Here is a 22,060-nt window from a genome sequence, read left to right as displayed (position 1 = left end):
GCTTTGATCTCCCCCTTGGAATGTATCAATAGTTTCATTCTCTTTCATTTTCTTTAGACTTTAGAAACTAAGTGGTGACATCAGGAAAATGTCATCTGGGTAAGCTCAGTCTTCCTTTGAAGCAGCACATGTTCCCTGGGGCTATAGGAAAAGGCAAGCTAGCAGACATGCCAGGATGTCTGTGGATGACTAATTCAAAGGAGCGAAAAGACACATTTGATGCATTCTTCTTATAAAACAACAATTGAAATGAATGCATAGATTTATTCACCTTTAACATTTTCTTACGAGACGACATCAAGATTTTCTTCTGCCATTGTAATGATAAGATAAACTAAATAAAATCCATATTATATCGTGCTGATGTCAAAGCATACAAAAATGATATTTTAGGCATAGTTTTTTTTTTAATGTGAAAAGTGAGCTGAGAAATTAGAACAGGTGATAGAGATGTATTATTACAGGCATCTAATAAGACTTACCCTTTGAAAAAGTCATCTTTAAAGTTTTACAAAGCATCCAGGATTTTAGAGAAACTTACTGAAACCGTAACAATGGAACATCCCAGGGGTCTGCAGTACTTAGGTAAAGTGAAAAGCTACAAAGGTAATTTTTCCAGTGTGTAACTCAGCATGCTACAACCCTTTGGTATATGGGTATCTTTATAACTCACATAGGTAGAACATTGTAGCAGAATTGGATAAAGTCATTGTTTATGAATAAGATGTAAAAGAAGTAGTATGGAGGTGGGGAACATAGCTTTAATTTTTTGAAAGCAGTGCTGTTTTTGGAAAATACTCAGATGAACATTGTAGACAATTTACTATTGCACAAAAAATACAAATATAATTGCTTTCATCTTCATCACATGGATTTTTATGTGCAACTAAAAACAATTTGAAAAGTGTAATGAAATTAAATTAAACTTTCACTTGGCACACAGTTGGGTCTTTTTTTCTAGCTAATTTAATAATGTTTTTCTTGAAAATTTCCTGATGAAAAATAAAATAAAAATAAACCCTACTGACTTCTAACTAGAGATCTATGTTTAAACGTTAGAAAATAAATTTGTAGTGCAGAGTAAAAGTCAGTGTGTGAAATGTGTCCCATTCTAGAATGTTATTATATAATAACCTCATGCCCTTTATTGTGGTACGAGTTGAGTTTGATGTCTGGCTAGAAATTGACAGCTATAGAATTTTGACAGAAATGTATCCATCCCTTTAGACTATGGAATTCATAATATACTTTTTGTCCAAGTTGTGTACTGTTCATATGGGAAGTTCATTTACAAATCTAGTTTAATTGGTTGTTGCTTTTATTGGGTATATTTATGTAAACATAATTCTTCTAAATTAGATATCACTATTTAAGAATAGTAATGACATATTTTTTCAACTCTAAAAATACATTTTAAATCATTTTAACTCACAATAAACATTTTGATAGTTTTTTGAGACCCCTCATAAAGCATTTTTTTTAAAGCAATAAGATTGGGCAGTGTTTGAACATAGGGTAATAATTTATACCAATTATATCGCTAAACATAAGGTCTTAATCCTGATATCATAATTCATACCTTATGGACTGATAGCAATTAAAATACCATAATTAAATATACTGCAAATATACATAATTGTTGAAATCTTGCTTATGAGGAATAACATTCAGTGCTTTATTATCCGGAATAGTACCTCTGTTTATTTTCTTGTCAATGTTGTAATCATTAGAGACCCATTTTGAGAATACCTTTAATATATACTCAGACTTGGATTTTTAGCTTATATTATTATGACTACTAATACTGTTACTACTACCATGGCTATTAAAGCTTTTGAGTTTCTGCTGATTTTTCTATCTTGTAAGTAGATCAGGTATAATCAGATGGTTCTAAAGTAGTGATTACTAGATACCTGAAATCTCTCTCCACTGTGGAGAAACAAACAACTAAATACAAAAGTCAGTAATGACTTAGGAGTTTGTGTTTTAGAAAATCTTCAAGGGGGCTGCCCCTAGCTTTAGAAGGTCAACAAGTGTTAGATGTGGCTAAGAAATTATTAGACAGGTTAAATATTTACTATTTCATGATAGTGATGGTACCTTTAGTAGGCGATCGTCAGATTCAGCTTACAACTATACAAGCCCTAATCTGTGACCATGTTAATAGACTAGAAAGTGGTTTTCTTTGGATTCACGTGTTCTTGACACTGCTTACTTCATGCAAGCTTTCCCTCTAGTCGTCTTCCATCTCAATTTCACACAATTATGTATCCCAAAAAGGCCATTTAATTTAAAGTTTTTAAAGATATATTTTGATATAGTAAGTAGAGCATTTCTGTATATCAAGTTAAAATGTCATGGACACTGGAACCATAAAGATGTGGGTTTATGTCCTGAGAGCCTCCTTAAGGCTCTGCGCTTCAATTACAGGATGATAATTCACAGATGATAATAATTACCATGGAGTCATGTGTCCGTGTTAGAAACAATATATGCAAAGCACCCAGAACAGTCACCGCAAGGGCTCAGTGCTCATTTGAAACAAGTTCTCACAAGGTACGATGTTGAACAGTTCACTGTTCATTCCGGTCTAAAGAAATCTGTGTGTGTGTTGTTGGCAGGAAGTCCACTTCAAGCGTTGAATTCACCCAAGGTCACTAAGTGCCTATAATGTGCAAGGCATGGCCAAGGGAGCCATGCATATTCAGGGAAGTTGGCTTCTTCTGCTGAGTGGCTGAGGTTAGGAAGTCAGACATCAGGGAGAGAGGGGAGGGACAGGCAGGGTGTGGGGCTTGGTTGTTGTTCAGCTGGAGGTTGGGCAGAATGCCTTCCTGTAATTGTTGGATGGCATTACTAATTTGTCATGTATTAACTGTGTATTAACTATGTCTTTTATTTTCTGTTTTCTAATGCTTTGATATTTGGGCCTTGCTAATCCTGGAGGAACTGCCTCTTCCAGGGCTAGCTAAATCCTAGAGATAATAAAAAACCCCAACCACACCCTTTATTGGTCTCTCTTACTCCAGGCCCCCATCACCCTGCCCAGGGCCAGGTACCCATTAAAACAGGTCAGGCCTCTGTACCCCAGGGCCTGTTGAAATTATTCAAATTCATGCATTCTATGCCTGCATACCCCACCACACCCACTCCTTCCTGTGGAACCATGAAAAAAGCTTCAGCCCACTATTTCCCTCACTCCCTCTGGCTCCTGACCAACCCAGGCGCTCCTCTCTGTGGCCTCGCCGTGGCATGTTGTGGCATTTGGGAGTACGACAAACTCTCTTCAACGGCAGCCATCTCCTGGTCTGTTGGCCTATTATGATTCTTAAATAATGAGCATATTATTCCTAAAACTGACATATGCCTACATAATTATATCTAAACTCCCATGAAAGCTTTATTTGAAAATAAGCTACTAGAACCTGAAGCTTGCAAAACGTTGTGAGAAGAACACATGAAGGGAGGCTGGATGAATGAGATCACCTAATTGCTCCTACTTCTCTGATCAGGAAACAGAAGCATTCATGGAAGACAACAACAATAAATACATAAAACCACAGAAGAACATAGTTGTACCCTTTTATTGGCACAGTCACTTTTCAAAGGCTGGTATGCATAAAAAGCTCCAAGTAGCAAGACATGACGGATGGTCTGATGCCACTGCTCAGAACTTCCCGGCAGCCAACAGAAGCACATCAATAAACAAGGCAGTTGCATTACAGGAGGGTTGAGGATATACAGCAGGTGAGCCATGCAGTGGAGCTCTGAGAGGGCAATTGTCGTGTGATGCAGCGTTACTGCTCAAACCAGTAAATCTCAGCGTGCTTATTTGTACTGTAAAGACCTTTGAATGGATATGACCCTTTCATACCACCAGCCATGAATTTGAAGCCATACATGTTGAGTGACGCAAAATTTCCTGTAACCTATGCTGAAGTCAGCAGATGAGTTTTAACTAAAGAGCTCACAACCCACATATCCAGAAATACAGGGCACAGAAAGGAACTGCCTCCTAGTCAATGGATGAAAGAAAGCATGGGACTTGGTCCATACGTGCGCAGGGCTTGACACTGGCGAAGCGAAAACAACAACACAGTCCTGTAATATTTAGGTACTTTCGGTTTAAAAATGGTATGTAAAAGAAAAAAAAAATCTAGAAATGATTTTTTAAAAATCTGTATTTTGAAGAAAGGGAGCACCACCAATTGCATAAAGTTATAAAATACAGTAATAAACATGTAAATAATTTTCAGGTTTGTAATTCCAATAAGACACAAATGCCTACAAAGAAATAAAACATATGTCCTGTAGAGTGTATTATAATAAAACAATCGGAGTAGAATAAACACGTGGTCGGACTATACAAAAACAAGGGTACAGTGTGCATGGGTCCCTCCTCTCCTCCACTACTCTTCCCTCTCTCACCTCATCCACTCTTTCACGGCCTTTCTCTTGCTACAGAGTGGTAGCATGGCCCTATAACCATGGAGCCTGAAAATCAGAGTGTATCCCCACAGAACGGGTAAGAAAACACCCACGCCCACACACCCCCACCCACCCCCACACACACATACACAGAATCTTGTGTCTTTAACTTCTGTGTCCTGTGCTTTTCCGTGTAAATGCGTGGAGAGAGCACCCAGCATGTATTGGAGGCAGCCTTCTGTCTGTGCAGCCTGGAGCCAGTAGGCAGTTTTATGCTGTGAATCTGCAGTTCGGACCACATCAAATGGTAGTGTCCCAGAACTCAGAAGGCAGCCTGCTGCACGAGGCCCCTTCGGGCTTCTTCAGAAGAGTCGGCTTTTTGCAAGGAGGTGGGGGCGGCGCTCTGGGCTCTGAGTGCTGCAGGATTTGCTGCCAGTCTTCTCTTTCCTCGCAGAGCTTCCGCCTCCAGTCCAGGAGTTCCTGCAGGGCCACACTTTCATTCTCTGAGAGCTTCAGCTGATGGATTACCTGTGGGAGGAAACAGGGAAATGAAAAGAGTAGCACCAAATCTATATTGTGAATGACGAGCAGTAGAATGGCAACAGCTGGATGCCAAAGGGTTGGACTGGAGTCGAAAGAACCATCAAGTATTCCCCACCCAGCCTCCAGGCACTCAGCGAATGGCATCCTCCAGGCCATCTGTGGCTGCTGAATTAGGATGATGTGCAGAACAGAACATTTAGGACAGGTACACTGGTTAACAAGTGATATACCTCCAGGCGATACAATAGAGAATCAAATGTCTACTTGCCCTTTGCCCTCTATTATTGTATCCATTCTTATGACATCGTGTACTTTTTCTTCATTTAATTTATTACAATCATAATTCTGTCTGACATTTTTGGATATCTCAAGTTTCATCCCATTCTAGGATCCACTCCTCCACCTATACACAGTTACTAGTCAATATCTTTTAAGGTAATGTGATCCTACTCTGACCACCATACATTAACCCAGGGATGAACCTCTACTCAACAGGGCCCATTTAGAGTCAATGTTAACAGCGGACCACACTAATACAGAAGCTATTTCTAAGAGTTAGGGGTGGTAAGGGACAGCCACTGAAATATCAAACAGTCTCAGTGAGACAGAGTAGCTGTGCTTGAGAATGCCTGCAATGAGAACGACACTGGTGTGTCAGTGCATGAACTCTGTGGTGGGAGACAATCAAACGAGTGATCTAAACGAGCAACTGTGTGCTCTCTCAGACTTGAGACTGCACAGATGGAAATTTGAGGGGCCTTTGCAGGAGAGCATCAAAGTGTCCAAGTAGCAGCTACTTCCTCTCACTTTCTTAGGGCACCGGAAGAGAGCTACCTGGAGACTGAGCTTGTCTCCTGGTGGCAGCTGGGGCACTTCAGGACAAGCAGGTGACACTGCCATGGGCTCTCCCTTCTGCCAGCACCCAGCAATCTATACCAGATGGACACTGCAGAAACCAACTTTTCTTTCAATTTAAAAATGTTGCTTTTAAAAAATGAGATTCTGGACATGGACAATAAATGAGAATGGGAATATTGGGGGGATGTCCCACCTTCGAAAGTACCAGCTACTTTGTTTCAGGGCCACTTCCATCCTCTTCATCAAAAGAGTAAAAAACAAAGCAGGATACACGTGGTTGGCCCTTATGTGAAAACAGGCACTTGAAAGAAGCATGGGTGGTCAGTGTTCCAGGATAATTCTAAAACCAACACCTTCACCCAGACACCTGACGCTACTGTTTACTCGGGGAAGATTTTATAGGCTAGAATCAAGAAAATGGGCAAAACGTCAAGATATGGCGTTAAAACACAGAAGCCAGGAGGTCAAACCCATATCAAGAGTGGGTTTCTGGAACTGGTTTGTAGCAAAAGAAGTTTCCCAAAATTGAATTTATAGACAGCCAGAAAACAAACAAACAAACAAAAAACCCTAAGTGTGGAAAATAGGACTGTGACTGTCTAATCCCTGAAGTCACCTCCAGGCATCAACTGAAAGTGAGCTGCTAAAGCAGCATACCCCACATCAAAGGGTATTTTTTTTCTAGTGTCCAGGACTGCACCAGAATAACCTGGAAATGCGGCATTCTCCTGCTGGGAAGGCTTTTGGGAAGCCAGATTGCCTCTACTGTCAGGGAAGTGAGCCAAGAAAACAGGGTGGAGGATGTGCACAAAAATGATTTATTTAATAAACACTTTAGAGTGCTAAATATGTGCCAGGTACTTCTCTAAGCACCTTAGAATGTCAACTTATGCGATTCTCCTAAGAACTCTATAAGGCAGTGTTAGCATTTTGCAGATGGGGAAACTGAGGCACAGACAAGCTAAGTTATTTGCCCAAAGTCACACAGAAAATGGTGGAATCAGGCAGGCCGACTCCAGGGTCCACCCTCTTAAATATTACTCTACAGTGCTTATCATTTACTTAACAGTTGGTGTCCAGGATGTGACACATGCTAAAGATCAGGGTCTCTATACTATCTTCCATTTCCCTTCCTTTTTCTAAATAGAATTTGAGTGAAATCTGTATGTTTCCTCCACGAATGTATTTTAGTTCCTCTATTTTCTCCACTAGTGTATGCAGTGTTGATTATAGTGTCATTTACTCTATGAATATTGAATATCAGTATATATGTTCCTTGGCACACATCCAGCATATAATAGCAACTTATGAAAATGCTGTTACTGAATTTATTTTTAAGAGAGAATATTTAACTGATGGAAGGATACCTCTACCATCTCAGCTGATTATTTTCCCAAAACTTCCTTGAGATACCATCTTTCTTAAAGAACACAACTTCATATTGATCTATGTAGAAACAAAACAAGGAACTTCTACTTCCTCATAGGATATTGTAAGTCAAGTTCCTGCTTCCATCATAAAAATTATTAAAAAAAAGGGGGGGGGATAAATTACAAAAATCATTTTAAAACATCACAAAGCTCTGGCAAAACTGAGAACTAGAGAAACTACAATTCTGCATGGAGAGAATCTTTCTGACTGAAAGGAGAAAAACCATACAATATTTTGCAGGTGCATGGGCCTAGTGACACAACTTGGAAACTTGAGGAACCTCAAATGCATGGCCATTTTCCCCAAGGAAGATTTGTTAAGTTCTTCAACTTTAAGAATAAGTGGTGCCTTGGGCTAAAAACTTATAAAAATTAGAACGAAATCTTCTACCATGATAGAGATGCTTCAGAAACAAAAAAATAGGGGAGATGATAGCTTCAAGCACCCGACTAGTCTCATCTTCAAGACTTGCAGGCTTTAAGCCTGAGTAGGGCACATGGCTGGAAAGTAGGGCCAGGGACTCCGAAATGCAGAGCAGGAGCTGCTGTAATGTTTCAGTGCTAAGGAACAAAGGCCTGACAGGTTCTCAATCAAAGCTCAGGAGGGTGCAGCCTGAGGATTAGAGGAGAACCAGAGGTATACTGGTTCTCCACACAGCTCAATTTGTGATTGGATTAAGGTGATCACCTTTGCCTTTGCTTCCTAACGGAGGATGGTGGAAGCCTTTAGGTAGAAAACATCACTATAGCATCTACAATTTGTGTACACACAATGCTGACTGTACAATCTGAACTACTACACATGTGAAGATACAAGGAAATTTACCAAAGATCAAAAGATAAAAACAGATTCACAGATGATCCAGGTTGAGAGCAGATAAAAACTTTAAAATACCTATAATTAAATGTTTAAGAGAATAGAGAAAAAGATGGACAAATAGAAAAAATAGCAGAACAGGCATAAATATAAAAAGAGTACCAGAAGTAGAAGAGATATAAAGAATGTGGCAAAACAATCTTCAAAGACATGTTTCCAAAACTTGTGAACAGAATCAATGCACACATTTAAGAAGCTCAGCAAACCGCACAAAAGATAAGCACACACTATCACCAACAATACAAAAACAAAAGACAGACTGTATTAAAAATGCCAAAGGCCAAAAACAAAAAACAAAAGCTTTAAAAACCTAGTGGAAAAAGACACATTACCATCAAAGGGATGACAATGAGAGTGAAAGCTGGCTTGTAAACAGCAAAATTGAAAGCCAGAAGAAAGTAATTCAACCTAGAATTCTATACTCAAAAAATACCCCTCAAAAATAAAAGTAAAATAAAAATATTTTTGGACAAATAAAACAGGAAATTTGCCATCAAAAGTCTTGTGTGTACTTTTTTTAAGGTGAAAGAAAATGATCCCAGATGCAAAAATGGAAATTTAAGAGAGAATTAAGGACATTGGAATTAAATGCATGGGTAAATATAAATCGTATGTTTGAAATGTCTTATAGACTTTAAATTTTATGTAAAACAAGAATGGATGCCAACAATAATTACAAAAGCCAGGAAGGGTTACATGGGGTTTAGAGGTTCTAAGGTTCTAACAGTATTAGGAAAATGGTAAAAAGAAATAAAATCTGTTAACATGCAATAAATCAAGGATGCATATTTATTCTCTAATGAAACTGCAAGGATAGTGAAAGAATGTATAATTAATAAGTTAATATAAGGGAAACATGAAATAATAAATATTCAATTAATCTAAAAGAAAGCAGGAAGGGTACAAAAAAGAATGTAAAAATGGAGGCCAACTCCTAACAAAACAGGGTAAAGCATAAAAACCAGACAAACAGAAACCAAATCTCCACCCAGCAGTTGGCATTGCTCTTCCATAGCCTGATGGCATGTGTTGGGTTGATCTTCATGCTGGTGTGAGCATACAACTCTGTCCTCATACCAAGAATAAAACACATCCATTCTATATTTCTTCTCAATATCAAACTCTTTTCAGCACCTTTTCATAATGACCAAAAAATATATAATAGGTGTGACCCTCTGCTAAGACGTTCATAATAGGAACAGATGTACAGGTTTAGTCACTCCATAGAAGCAGCACCAATCTGCTGAGAGTGACTTTCAGTGGCTTCTGATCTGAATTAGGCTTGTGGGGAGAGATTTTAGCGCACAATGTCCCAAATCCCCTAAGTTATTGCTTTACTGAAAAAAAAAAAAAAGTTCTCTACCCTTTCAAAGCTTCTCAATGTTTATTAAAAATATCTGAATTCCCAAGTACATTATAAAAGGTAAAACTTATACACACAAACCATTAGAAAGCACTTTCTTAATGAGAATATTGATGTCTTGAATAATGTAGTGAGTAGAGAAGAACGCCATCTTTGAATCAACAACCAAGAGCTTTCTATGCTTCCTTGATAAGCAAAAATTTGACTGATGTTTGCAATAATCAACTAATGCTCAGAATAAACCCTTTCATTGAGAGATCCCATGGAACTTTATTTTCTATTATGAAGATTAATAGGTATTGAGTAAAATCTAATAGGTATATAAAGATAGTTGCCAGAATGGCATAAATGAGATGTTAAAATATTAACATTATTGATCTTCATTTAAAAAAAAAAAACAAAGCAAAGAATCTTCATAGGTTACGTCTTAAATGAAGGTAAAAATTCTGTGTAAGGACATATGATTGGTTACTACTTTCAATACAGTAAAGTTCAAAGGGCATTTTAAAATTATGATCTGTGAGACAATAGAAGATGAGAAGATGAGGACATTATGCCTTGACTAATGATGTTTAATCTGCCTTATTTAGATTTATTAAATTTATTAGGTTGTGAGGCAGAAGAATCATATTTGTCACAGATAGTGAGACAGCTTTAATATTGAGAATAGCAAACAAATGTAACTATAAATGTTATTTAAATGGTGGTTAAGTATATAAGCAAATGTTATTTAAATGGTAGTTAAATATATAAGCAACAAAAAGTATTTACAATATTATTCAGCACTGTAAAAATATATGAATCAATGTTTCTCCATTTTTTAAATTTCAGGACCTATTTTTAATAACAAAAATGCTCACAGCTCCCCTTATCATTATTTAACATTTGACCGTAAATTACATATTATCATTAAAAAAGCAATAATGATTTTCTAACAAGAATTTTAGTTTTGATATTGAAAGGGAGCCGTTTCTTTTCAGAAAGGTAAGAAACGTCTCTGGGGATTAGGGACGCTCCTAGCGACGTGGCCTTGGAGTCAGCTGGCTTCACACCAGATTTTTCAGATTTATTTTTCATTTATTCAGATTTGTTTGTAGGATAAAGATGCCATATTGGTGTGTTTCAACTTAAATCCTGTTTTCCTTTGCTTTAAAAGACACATTCCTGCCCCCAAGTCACCACGTCAGATAGCTAGTCACTTATTTATTTTCTTTTCTGGCCTGTTTTATATAATAGTTTTTGTATTCCAAATCACTGCCTTTCAGAACCAAAAGGCAAGTGTTATAACTGGGAAAGTAAAAAGTGTCCTGTACCTACAAACCTTTGGGAGTCTACATTGTACTGCATCTGTCCACCATGGGTATGACAAATGCCCTGCTTTTAAAGGAACGTTTAGACATGCAAATTACACAAATGTCTTAATGTGTTGCACATGACACAGAGATGGAGTTAGCCAAAAAGAGGAAGGTTTTTAAAGCCTTTTTCTTTTCTTTTATTCTTTTTTAAAAATCATTTATTAACACCTGGGAAAGGAGGTTCTATGGAGGAGGGTCTGTAGAGACTTCAAAGAGGTGGTACCTTCTGATCTAAGTTTTGAAAAAGGAGATAGTCAACCAGTTAGAAAAAGGGGAAAGAAAAGGTAGGCAGAGGTGTTTCCACAGGGCTTGAGGTAGATAAGTGCCAGTAATGACATTCAATTTCATTCTTTAACAGGGACTCATAAAACCATGAGGACTCTGAGGTTGGTTTCAGCAGAGATGGTATGGTTGAGAAACCTGGACTCTTCAGTCAGTGTGCCTGGAGTTAAGTCCTCTAAATTTGCCACCTAATGGTTGTGTAACCTTGAGCGAGTCTATCAGCTTCCTCATCTGTACAGTGTGATCACAGCAATAAACTACCTCAGAAGAATGGGCAAGGATTACATGAGTAACATATGTGGGCTACTTAAAAGTGAGGGCTCGTTACATATGGGCTAATATGATTTTGTCAGTGTTAGCTCTTTGACTTGAGAAAATCCCTAAACATTCTGAATTATGATTATGCTGATGACTCAATCAGAGAATGTTAAATGAAAGCACTTCTCACAATTTATGGTCTTATATGAATATAACATAGCCTCTTCCTTATTAATAAAAAGCTTACAAAATACTGAACACACTGGATTTATAATATAACTATGATTTATATATGATTTAAAACTAAGGAAAGTTATACAGGAAGAAAATGATGAAAGGTCTAGAGGATTTTTTGAATTTTAGGAGTAAGATCAAAAGGGTATACAAATATTTAAACAACTGTTAAATGTTTCTTATACTGAGATCTGTATATGTATTTTCAGGGGTCCTCAAGTTCTTTATTAAATTTTTTTTTGCATTTTTATTTTTATGATTTTTTAAAAAAGTAATGTAATTGTGTTTTGGATCCTTTGAATACCTACTTTTTAAGTGCACACTCAGTGAGATTTTATTTTCTAACTTTGTATTTTATTTACAAGCAGATTGACAAAAGTAAGATTATTTATATTGTTACAAGTTCATGAGAAAAGAATAGATGGATTTAATATGCAAGTGAGGCATTCTCCTCCAAGTAAAGGTAATTGATTTGACAGCGTCGAGTAGGTTGCCCAGCAGTTCAAACAGAAAAAAAGTGACAGAGACTTGGGTAAAACCAAAGACAGGACATGGTAGGAATGTGCTGAAGTTCACAGAATCTGAGTCAGTACCATACTCATATTTTTAACAGCAGTTTCATGTCAGCTAACCAAAATCAAGCCTAATATAAAATGTTGAAATTTTATTCTTTTTGCTCTAGTAGATTTTTGTTCTACTGAATTGTAAATTTGCTTTAGTTTTACAGCTGTAATGAGAGCTAAAAGGATGAAGAGATTTTATGTAACAATGTATTTATACATTGAATTAACATAAAATAATTTAAGACATATTAAAAATCAAGGATAATTTTTTGGTTAAAAAGGGTCATACATATTATGAAAGTGAGAAAAATGCTGACTGATGTGGGTAGAATTAGTTACTGCTTGACAAGACTAGGGGCACCCTTCAGAATCCACAATGAGTGAATTAATCCCCGTCCAGCACAATGCATCCAGTGCACCTACTTAAAGAGTTAAATGGAGTTACTTGTGAATGCCTGGATGCATGTTTGAGAGAACGGACAAACGTTATTACAGCACAGGCATACCTCATTTTACTGTGCTTTACTATGCTCTGCAGATGTTGCATTTTTCACAAATTGAATATTTGTGGCAACCCTGAGTCCAGTAAGTCTATCAGTGCTATCTTCCAATCAGCTCAAAGGATGGAGAAAAATTTTAGCCAGACACTATTTTTAAATTAAGATATGCACATTGTATTTTTTAGACATAATGCTATTATGTCTTAATGGAGTACTGAATAGTGTCAACATAAATTTTGTATGCACTGGGGAAGCAAAAAATTTGTGCGACTTGCTTTATTGTGATATTTGCTTTATTGTGGTGGTCTTTCGAGCCCACAATATCTCTGTATATGAGACTTGTATAGTCTGTATATGAGACTATTAGACTGGTGGTTTCATTTTTTTTTTTTTTTTGAAACAGGGACATTTGGATACCTCACCTCCATCAACGCCAGGGAAGGGAAAGGAAGCGAGTGCCTTTAAGTAATGCCAGGCTGACACTGGACAAATTCTCATACTTGAAATAAGTTTACATCTCACAGATTCAGATAAGGCCCTTTCAATCATGATACAGCCTGGGGAACTTATTAAAAATGCTCTGCAACTCTGAAATCACATAGCGTGTGGGTGGTCCCAGACCCATCAGTTACCCTGGATTCAGGCATGCCTAGATGGGTTTCAACGGCTAGTGAGTGGAGTCGCTGAAAAGGGTAGGGCAGTCACTACGGGCTTCAGGGCTAAAGAATGCAATGCCTTAAACAATCAAATGAGCTTATCCTATGCTATGCTTGAATATTTGTGTCCCCCAAGTTCACATGTTGGAATCCTAATGCCCAAAGTGATGACATTAGAGGGTGGGGCCTTTGGAAGGTGATTAGGTCACGAGGGTGGAGCCTTCATGAATGGGATTCGTGCTCTTATAACAGAGATCTCACAGAGCTCTGTTGCCCCTTCTGTCATGTGAGGACAGTGATAGGTTCGCCACCTGTAAGACAGCCCTCACCTGACCATGCTGGCTTCCTGATCTCAGAATTCCAGCCTCCGAAACTAAGACATGAATTTCTGCCACCCTGTCTATGGTATTTTGTTATAGGAACCTGAACGGACTAAGACATCTTATGCCCAAAATTATTATTTTGGGATGGCATGGAAAAAAAAATGATATGACTTTATAACAGGTACAAAACTCAAGCTTTTAGAAAAGGGCACAGGCTATCTCAGCTAAAAGGTTTTTTATTTTTTAAATTTTATTTATTTATTTAAGATTTTATTGGGGAATTGGGGGAGGGGAACAGCACTGGGGAATCGGGGGAACGGGAACAGACAAGTTGCTGTCCTTTTGTTCTTCAGTCTAGTTGTGGAGGATGTTGCTTCACTTGCCCAAGCTGGCACCATCATTGCGCTCTTCCCAGGCAAGGCAGATCAGTCGCCGGCCTCTGGACGGCTGCTCACGGTGGCTGCTGGCCGCTCACGCTGGCTGCTGGCTACACATGGTAGCCCATGGCAACCCACTGCAGCAGGGGCTGCAGACTATGCTATCGCCGGCAACTCACAGCAGCCCAGCTCCAGGTTGAGCTGTTGTTCAGCATCTTAGCTGTAGAGGGCAGTGTCACTGGCTCTCATATGTGGGATCCGAATCGGGGCCCTCTGGCATCCCAAGCCAGTTCCTAACCAACGCGCCATTTGGCCGGCCCCAGCTAAAAGTTTTTGAAAGCAATTTTTTAAATGGAGAAACGAATAATATATTGGAAATTATTCTGTGATTCTTAGTTTTAAATTTGACATTTGAAAGAGATCTGAAAGTCAGAGCTTGGAGGCCACTTGTGATTCAGTATGAGAAAGCACTGAGTCACAGTTACTGGGAGCTGGGGCAATCTGACCCCTCAAAGAAATTGACAAGAGGACCCACTCCACCACCACTGGAGACCAGGCAGTATTACTGAGCCAGCCTCATGCAGGCTGCACTGAAGCGGAGGTCAGTATTATTTAATTGACATCCCCTGTCAGTTCAGACCAACTAAAATGTGGCCTTTGTTGCACCTATAGCTCCATATTCTCCTTTCTGCTCTTAAGGATTAGGGAAGGGAGAAGTTGAGCCATCTACCTTTAATAAACAGGTATGCCTCTTCACACCTCATTTCAAGCTCCCAGCACGTGTGAACAGATACAGAAATGATCCCAGGCCCAATTCATTTCCCTATGGCTAGGATACTCATCCTCCTTCCTGTGGTTTTCACAGGAAGATTCCTTCACTGAAGCAGTAAACCTTAGAAAATAGTGCTACTTAAGATACTGGTGATGACAACCTTGACAGCTCAGTATGGGGGTCAAAAAAAAAATGCTTTTATTCTGTTATTGAAAAAACCTTGCTGATTTGATATTTAGCAGTTGAAGATGTGAATTTAGTTTCCATTTCTTCACCCGGACTTGTAAAGTATTTGTGTCTTTTCATGTCCAGGAGATATCAATTAGCTATGAAGAGTTTGATAAAGGGATGTAAAGAATGAGTTCATGCAAGTTCTGTATCTAAAGGGGACATTTATAATTAGTTCACTTACTTTCAAGGGTTAAAGTCCACTAAATCTCTCACAGCCTAGAGGGAAACACAAGATGTTTTAAAGGCTTAATGAGGTTTATTACTTATATCTATTTATTAATTTTTAATAGTTGTCTATTGTGTCATTAATAGAGTTCTTCTATGAGATGCACTAATTAAAAATTAAATATAAATTTTCTTTACTTCTTGTGGATATGCATTTCTATGAACAATATTAATAAATGAAAATTAATAATTTGCTGCTGGGTTTTACCTTAAGTCTTTCCATTCTAGGATAAAAATAGACTTTGTTAAATAATTCATATGTAAAATCATGTTGCTGTTCATTTGTTACAGGATTGATTTTTCTATTGACTATTCACCCAAAGGTGAAAAGAGGCATTTACTGACATTTATGGAAATTAAAAGAAGGAAGCATCTTGGCTGACTGAATAGTGAGTATTAGTGTTTCAAATGCAATTCCCATTTCCACTTGATGCTAACAAAATGTTGGAGGAAAAACATTTAAAAAAAAATGAATCTTGAAAATCACAGTTTTGAAAAACCAAACTTGAAAAACCAACGTTTATCTAAGTAGATCCTAATGATATAGCATAAAATAAAATGTGATTCAAAAAAGTCTTTGATTAAAGGGCTGTCTATTTCCATACTTCTAAAAAAAAAATTAAGAAAAGATCTGAAAGTAAAAACAGCATTTCTGGTTTAGGCAGGAAAGAGTTGATCCTTCCTAATTTAGAAATAGTCACTTATACAGCAATCCAATTAAGTTCACTCTTGCTATTTTGTTTCCTTTGTTGCCTAAGGGTTAAATAGATGGAAAAACATCCCTTATAAGGCATGTTACAAGTTCTATTAGAAACATGAGTAGCTGTATCCCGACAACCAGCAGTGAGGGAGGGGAGACAGAATTTTAATTTTCCACCTTGTCTGTATACTTTGATTTCTTAAAAAAAAAAATAACCACTGTTCTTTACTTTTATAAGAAGTAATATTATATTGGAACAAATTTAATATAATTTAAATGGACATTTACTTGCAATTTGCAGCTGATTTTAAGTTCATAGCTATGATTAAAAATGGACTCTGATGAATAAATGCATGTTTCTTTCTATTAATGGAAAGTTATAAAATAGAAATTTATGATTGTACAGCACATCAGGCAATATAATTAATTTGTGACATTTCAGGATATGGATTTGGTATGAGCTCTGGTCTCTTACCTCAATTCATTTAACAAGCATGGCAGTATAAGTGACTAATAGATTGTAGCAAAAATTGATAACGTATATTTAGAGTATGCTTATAGTAATGACATATTATAGTAATGGGGTGCAAATCCAGGGACTATATGGAAAAACATAAATCTATTATATTGGAAACAGAGAAAGTAAGAGTATTACAATTCCTTTCAAAATATTTTTTCCTGGGATTATATGGGAGACTCACTGGAAACACTAGGAGGTATTACCGAGGAAAATTAATCCACTAAATTTTCTCTCCAAAGAATAAATCTGTTCATACATTTTTTTTTTAATTTAAAAATCTTCAGTGCTGCTGCAGTGCCCTAGCCTAGACAAGCAAGTCCACACACCTTAGCATGTTACATAAAGTCCTATATTTTCTGGCCACACTAATTACTCCAGCTTCATCGTCATCCATTCTCACATAGTCTCTACATGGCAGTCCAATCAGGTGTACTTAGAACACACTCTGTGATTCTACTTATCATCTCTACAGTCATCCCAGGTCAGATGCCCAAATATAGACTCCTCTGTATTTCCAAGGCCCATCTTAAATAGTTATCTTCATGATATTGTTTCTATTCCTGAAGCATTTTCACATGTTATTATTCTAATAGTTTCTCATAACCATGTGAACTAAGCAGGTGAAGTATTAGCCTCATTTCACAGATGCTGAAATTCATCTTCAAAGCCCAGACTCACTTGGCTAGCAAGTGGTCAAGTTAGACACAAATTCAAATATATTCAGTTTACTCAGTCTTCTTAGATACTAATTACATTGTCCTACAAGACGTTTTTCCTTGTCTGCTAATCAATGAACACATGTACTTTACATGATTATGAAATGGAAGGTGCTGTGATGAGTTCTACAGGACTTAGAATCACACAATACGATCTGCTCTTGCAAGAAGCATCCATTCAAAATGAACAAGATATAAATACATAAAGAGTTAAATGCATAAAGGCTTAAACAAGACACAAAAGCAAAAATGACACAGGCAGCATAGCATGAATTGACTAATAAATTATGTAATTATATACATAATTTTTATTGTTGGAATATAGAGGAGACATGACTCATTTCAAAGCAACATGGCCAAGAAATTCATAATGGGCTATGCGATTTTTTTCTGGATGAAAAGGATGAATAGGATGCAAAAAGAAAAAAAGACATTTGGATTGAGTGGTATAGGAATGGTGTTCATACTTTTGTTCATGTCTGCATTTACAATTACAAAAAACACAAGAGAAAAGCACATTGCAATGTGGTGTTAGACTAGAGAGCTGACTTTGAACTAGCAGTAGAGCTGTGAATAAGTCTTTTCCTTACTTGTTTAATTAGCCAATATCTTAATTTACCTTGTTTTGTAGGATGAAGTTTACTTGTTATTTATTTCTTAAGGTATTTTTTTTTGGAAACAACCACAATCTGTATGCTATGGCATTAAATATAAATAAATAAGAATGAAGAAAACCATTTTATGAAACTGGATTAAAAAAAAAACTATTAACTCAATCCAAATAGAAATTAAAAATCAGCTATAATTAGGAAAGGGGCATAGTTTAGCAACTTCACTGACCACGGAATTTACTGCCTGGGGGAAGGTATCTATTTCCTCTGTCATCAACTTTGATTCTCCCTCTAAAATTTAGTGACCAGTTAGAATCACCTGCTTGAGAACTAGAGGTAAGAGAGGTAATTCTTTATAATCATTAAATGCACCAAAAAGTTTCCAAAAATATTAAATATTTCTTGGGGTGCTCAGCTTGTTATAGGGGACTAACTTTGTCCCTGAGGAAAATTAAGTGTATTTAATATAGGGAAGGGGCATGAAGTCTATTTTTACAAAAGCAGGAGCTAGGAGGTAGGATTCCAAACCTGCCACCTACGTGCTACCAGACACAGAACTCAGGCAGACATTAATCAATCAATCACACAGAACAGACCATCCGAAGCCTACTGAGCAAGGAGATCCCATTGTAATGGCCATTCCCATAATTAAACCTATTACAAACTAGCTACAGGCTGTACCTTACAAAAGTTAAAGGTAAACCTGCCCCTATTTTTCTTGTACCTTTCAGAAGTTCCCCATATCAAGATATTTTCCATGGAAACAATAAACACATATAAACCCTACTCCATGGGTGGAGGAGGTCTCTCTTCCACTAGCGATTAGAGACCACGATTCTGTCTGTGGGGTGGCTTTTTCTTACTTATTTCCTACTAAGTAAACTTACTTTCACTTTAAACTCTATATCGGCTCATGTTTGAATTCTTCCTGAGTGAAGCCAAGAACCTTCTTGGCCCAGGACTTGAGTCCCCACTCTGGGGGATGCGCTGTGCCGGCATCACATTGATTCTGAGAAATTTCTGAGAGACCAGTTGTTCAGAATGATAAGCTATGGTTTTATACTTATGTGTGACTTGCTGGGAGCATCACTGATCATTATTTTGTATGGAAATGTCTGATAAGCAATATTCCAATAATTCCATCATCAGAAGATATGAACAGGTACAATTTTGCTATCTGAAAGAATAAAGATGGCTAAATAATGGAGGCTACATTAAGTACTATAAAAAATAAGGCTCAGCAGCAACCTGAAAGCAAATAAATGATGAAGGATGTTAGTGTTACCCAAGATGCTCTAACAGGCAGACAACAAATACAAGTGGTTTGATACAAAAGAAGTACATTACTCTCATTAAGGCAAAATGGGTGTTTCTGATCAGTGGATGATCTTCTGTGTTGTCATAAGTGTACTCTGCATCTTCTTGGGTCTTGGGAATATTCTATATCCATTTTTTTGGATGGGAAAGGCATAGAATAGTCATAGGTAAAGGGAGATCTGTATGGGTCAAACTTGGAAGTACAAAACCTTGGATTGCGAGTAACTTGGTTTGTAAGTGTTCCACAAGACAAGCAAACATTTCTAATACATTTTAACGTGATCAACGAGTGATGTCTTGCAATACAAGTAGTTTGTTTCTGGAATGAATTATGCTTGCAAACCAAGGTATTACTGTATATCATATCCATTCCATTGGCTAGGTTTCAGTCACATGACTACTCCTAACCACAGAGGAGGCTGGGAAATGTACTCTATGTGCTTATAAAGAAATGGATTTGGTGGGCACAGTGTCTGCCACTGTGACCCTGGGGTCAATTACAGTGTCTTTTAAGTCATGGTAAATAATACAGATACAAATGCTAGACAAAATAGGGAAAGGAAAACATATTTCAGGAAGGATTAGGAAGGAAAAGAGAAGATTCTGCCTGCCAAAGTAGGCAACATATGAGAGCAAATCTTTTTAAATCAAGACTTATCTCTAAAAATAGATAACAAAAATCACATGCAAGTGTATAAAACTAATTTAAATCCACTTGAGCTTCAAAAATCTAGGCTTTTTATATCATTGACTTCATGACACTTCTTTGCAATGTCACAGTTCATCTTTTTTAGAACCTATTTCTGACAGAGTCAGAAATACAAAATGACAGTTTCAAATAATAACATAATCATAGGAATCAAACAAGAATCAGGTCTCAAGGTCTCCTAAAGTTAAAAAAAAAAAAGATGCTTCATCAAAGTGTGCTGATTATGTTTCAGCACAGTGGAATAAGGCACTATACTAAACAAATCAGAAAATCTAGGGCCGAGAGTCCCAGGTGTCTCTCTTCCAATTCTGTTATCTTGAGCATCAATAGAGCTATTTGTCTCATATTTTCTTCTACTTACAGTAAAGGCAAATATTGACCCTTTACTTATATTCTAAGCAGACTCAAGTTTCTAAACCTGGTAAATGGTTTTGAAGAAAGACAATACAATACAGTCCTAATTGATATTTTACACTTAACCTTTTGCTGTAGTTTACAGCTTAAAAATATCCCTTTTCTTGAATTCACTTTTTATAATTAATGGTAATTCCAACTTCTCTTCCTTTAAGCATCTAGTAATATGTAGAGTTACTCCACTCCAGCGACACTGGCCATCTTGCAGTTCAGACATGCTTCTGTGTAGGACCTTTGCTGTTCTCCGACCTGAAATGCTCTCCCTTGATATCAGCTAATTCCTGAATGTCTTACTTTACGTTTGCTCAATAAGGCCTTTTTCACAGCCTGATTTAAAATTACAACTCAAACTAACCTTCCTCCACACCACTCTTGTCACTCCAAGTCCTGCATACCCTGTTTGACTTTCTTAAAAATATTTTTACAGTAACCCCCCTCATCCTTGGGGGATACATTCCAAGACCTCTAGTCGATGCCTGAAACTGCAGATAGTACTGAACAAGCACTTTATGGCTTCTCTTTGGCACGTCCGAATTGTCAGCATCACTACTCTTGTATTTTGGGGGCCATTATTAAGTAAAATAAGGGTGACTTGAACACATTACTGTGGTAACATGACAACTGATCTGATATCCAACAGGGCTAGTAAGTGCTAATGGGGCAGGGAGAGTATACAGCGTAGGGATGCTGGACAAAGGATAATTCATGACCCAGGTAGGACAGGGTGGGAGAGCATGACATCTCATTATGTTTCTCAGAAACAGTATGCAGTTTCAGTCTTATGAATTGTTTATTTCTGGAATTTTCCATTTCATATTTTTGGACTGCAGTTGACCGTAACTAAAACCACAAATAAGGAGGGACTACTGTATTACCTTTAAGAATATTATACATTTAAAAGGTGAAGAGATTAAAAGTACAAACTGGTAGTTACAAAAGAGTCATGGGGATGTAAAATGAAACGTAGGGAATATAGTCAATAATATGGTAATAACTATGTATAGTGCCAGGTGGGTACTAGACTCGTCAGGGGGATCACTTCGTAAATTATATAAATGCCTAACCACTGTGCTGTACACTTGAAACTAATATAAACTAATACTGACTGTCGACTACAACTGAAAAAAATATTATCCATTCTACTTAAATATTGTTTATTGTTTAATTTTTCCATGCTAGAATTTAACTTCCATGAGGACAAGGATGTTTGTTTTGTAGCTCAAGGTATCCCAAATGTCTAGATCTGTGCTGGCACAAATAAATTCTCAGTAAGTGATGGTTGAATGACTGCATAAATGAACATCTGAAAATCCAATCCACTTTCTTAGAATTTAAAATACTATACATATATTATTACATGCTTTATGTTGTCTTATGCACTATGCATAAATCCGATTATATGTATATAAAAGTTAAATATATTAAAACTATGTATATTATTCTTTAATGGCAAACAAGAGATCTTCCAGAAATAGTCATTTTTATTGTGACTCTCACATTTTATGCCAACTTTAAAACCTAATTACCATATAAAATGTGACATTAATATCCTCCAGTCAGTAATGCAACTACCTGTGATCCTACTTACCAAGTGTATTGGTACATTTTTAACATGGGAGTGAATTAAAATAATTGATAATGTTAGGAAACAGTAGATCAGTCTGGTTCTCTTAATTCTTCTGAGGCTGCTACTGGTTGACAATTACCTAGAGCTTGTGATTTATTAAGTGCTTTGTTTTTGGAAACAAAAATGTTTAAGATGCATTCAATTGTTCTCTATATGCTCAAAAGTCTGTCAGGG

The 22,060-nt window shown here is 37.0% G+C and overlaps 1 protein-coding gene across 1 annotated transcript in view; it reads right to left on the bottom strand.

Moving 5' to 3' along the window:
• Nucleotides 1-3,573: 3,573 nt before the first annotated feature.
• The window catches only part of LOC109383909 (unconventional myosin-XVI-like), a gene marked incomplete at its 5' end in the record, with an annotated part of 103,610 nt that continues 85,123 nt past the window's right edge, over nt 3,574-22,060 (bottom strand). The window contains one exon of the mRNA XM_019644752.1: nt 3,574-4,953. Coding sequence (XP_019500297.1) covers nt 4,726-4,953 — 228 coding nt within the window. The remainder of the gene's footprint in view (nt 4,954-22,060) is intronic.

The sequence above is a fragment of the Hipposideros armiger genome, unplaced genomic scaffold (genome assembly GCF_001890085.2).
Source record: "Hipposideros armiger isolate ML-2016 unplaced genomic scaffold, ASM189008v1 scaffold_91, whole genome shotgun sequence".
Taxonomy (NCBI): Eukaryota; Metazoa; Chordata; class Mammalia; order Chiroptera; family Hipposideridae; genus Hipposideros; species Hipposideros armiger.
Note: the sequence above shows the minus strand (reverse complement) of the source record. Positions and strands in the feature narration are given on the sequence as shown.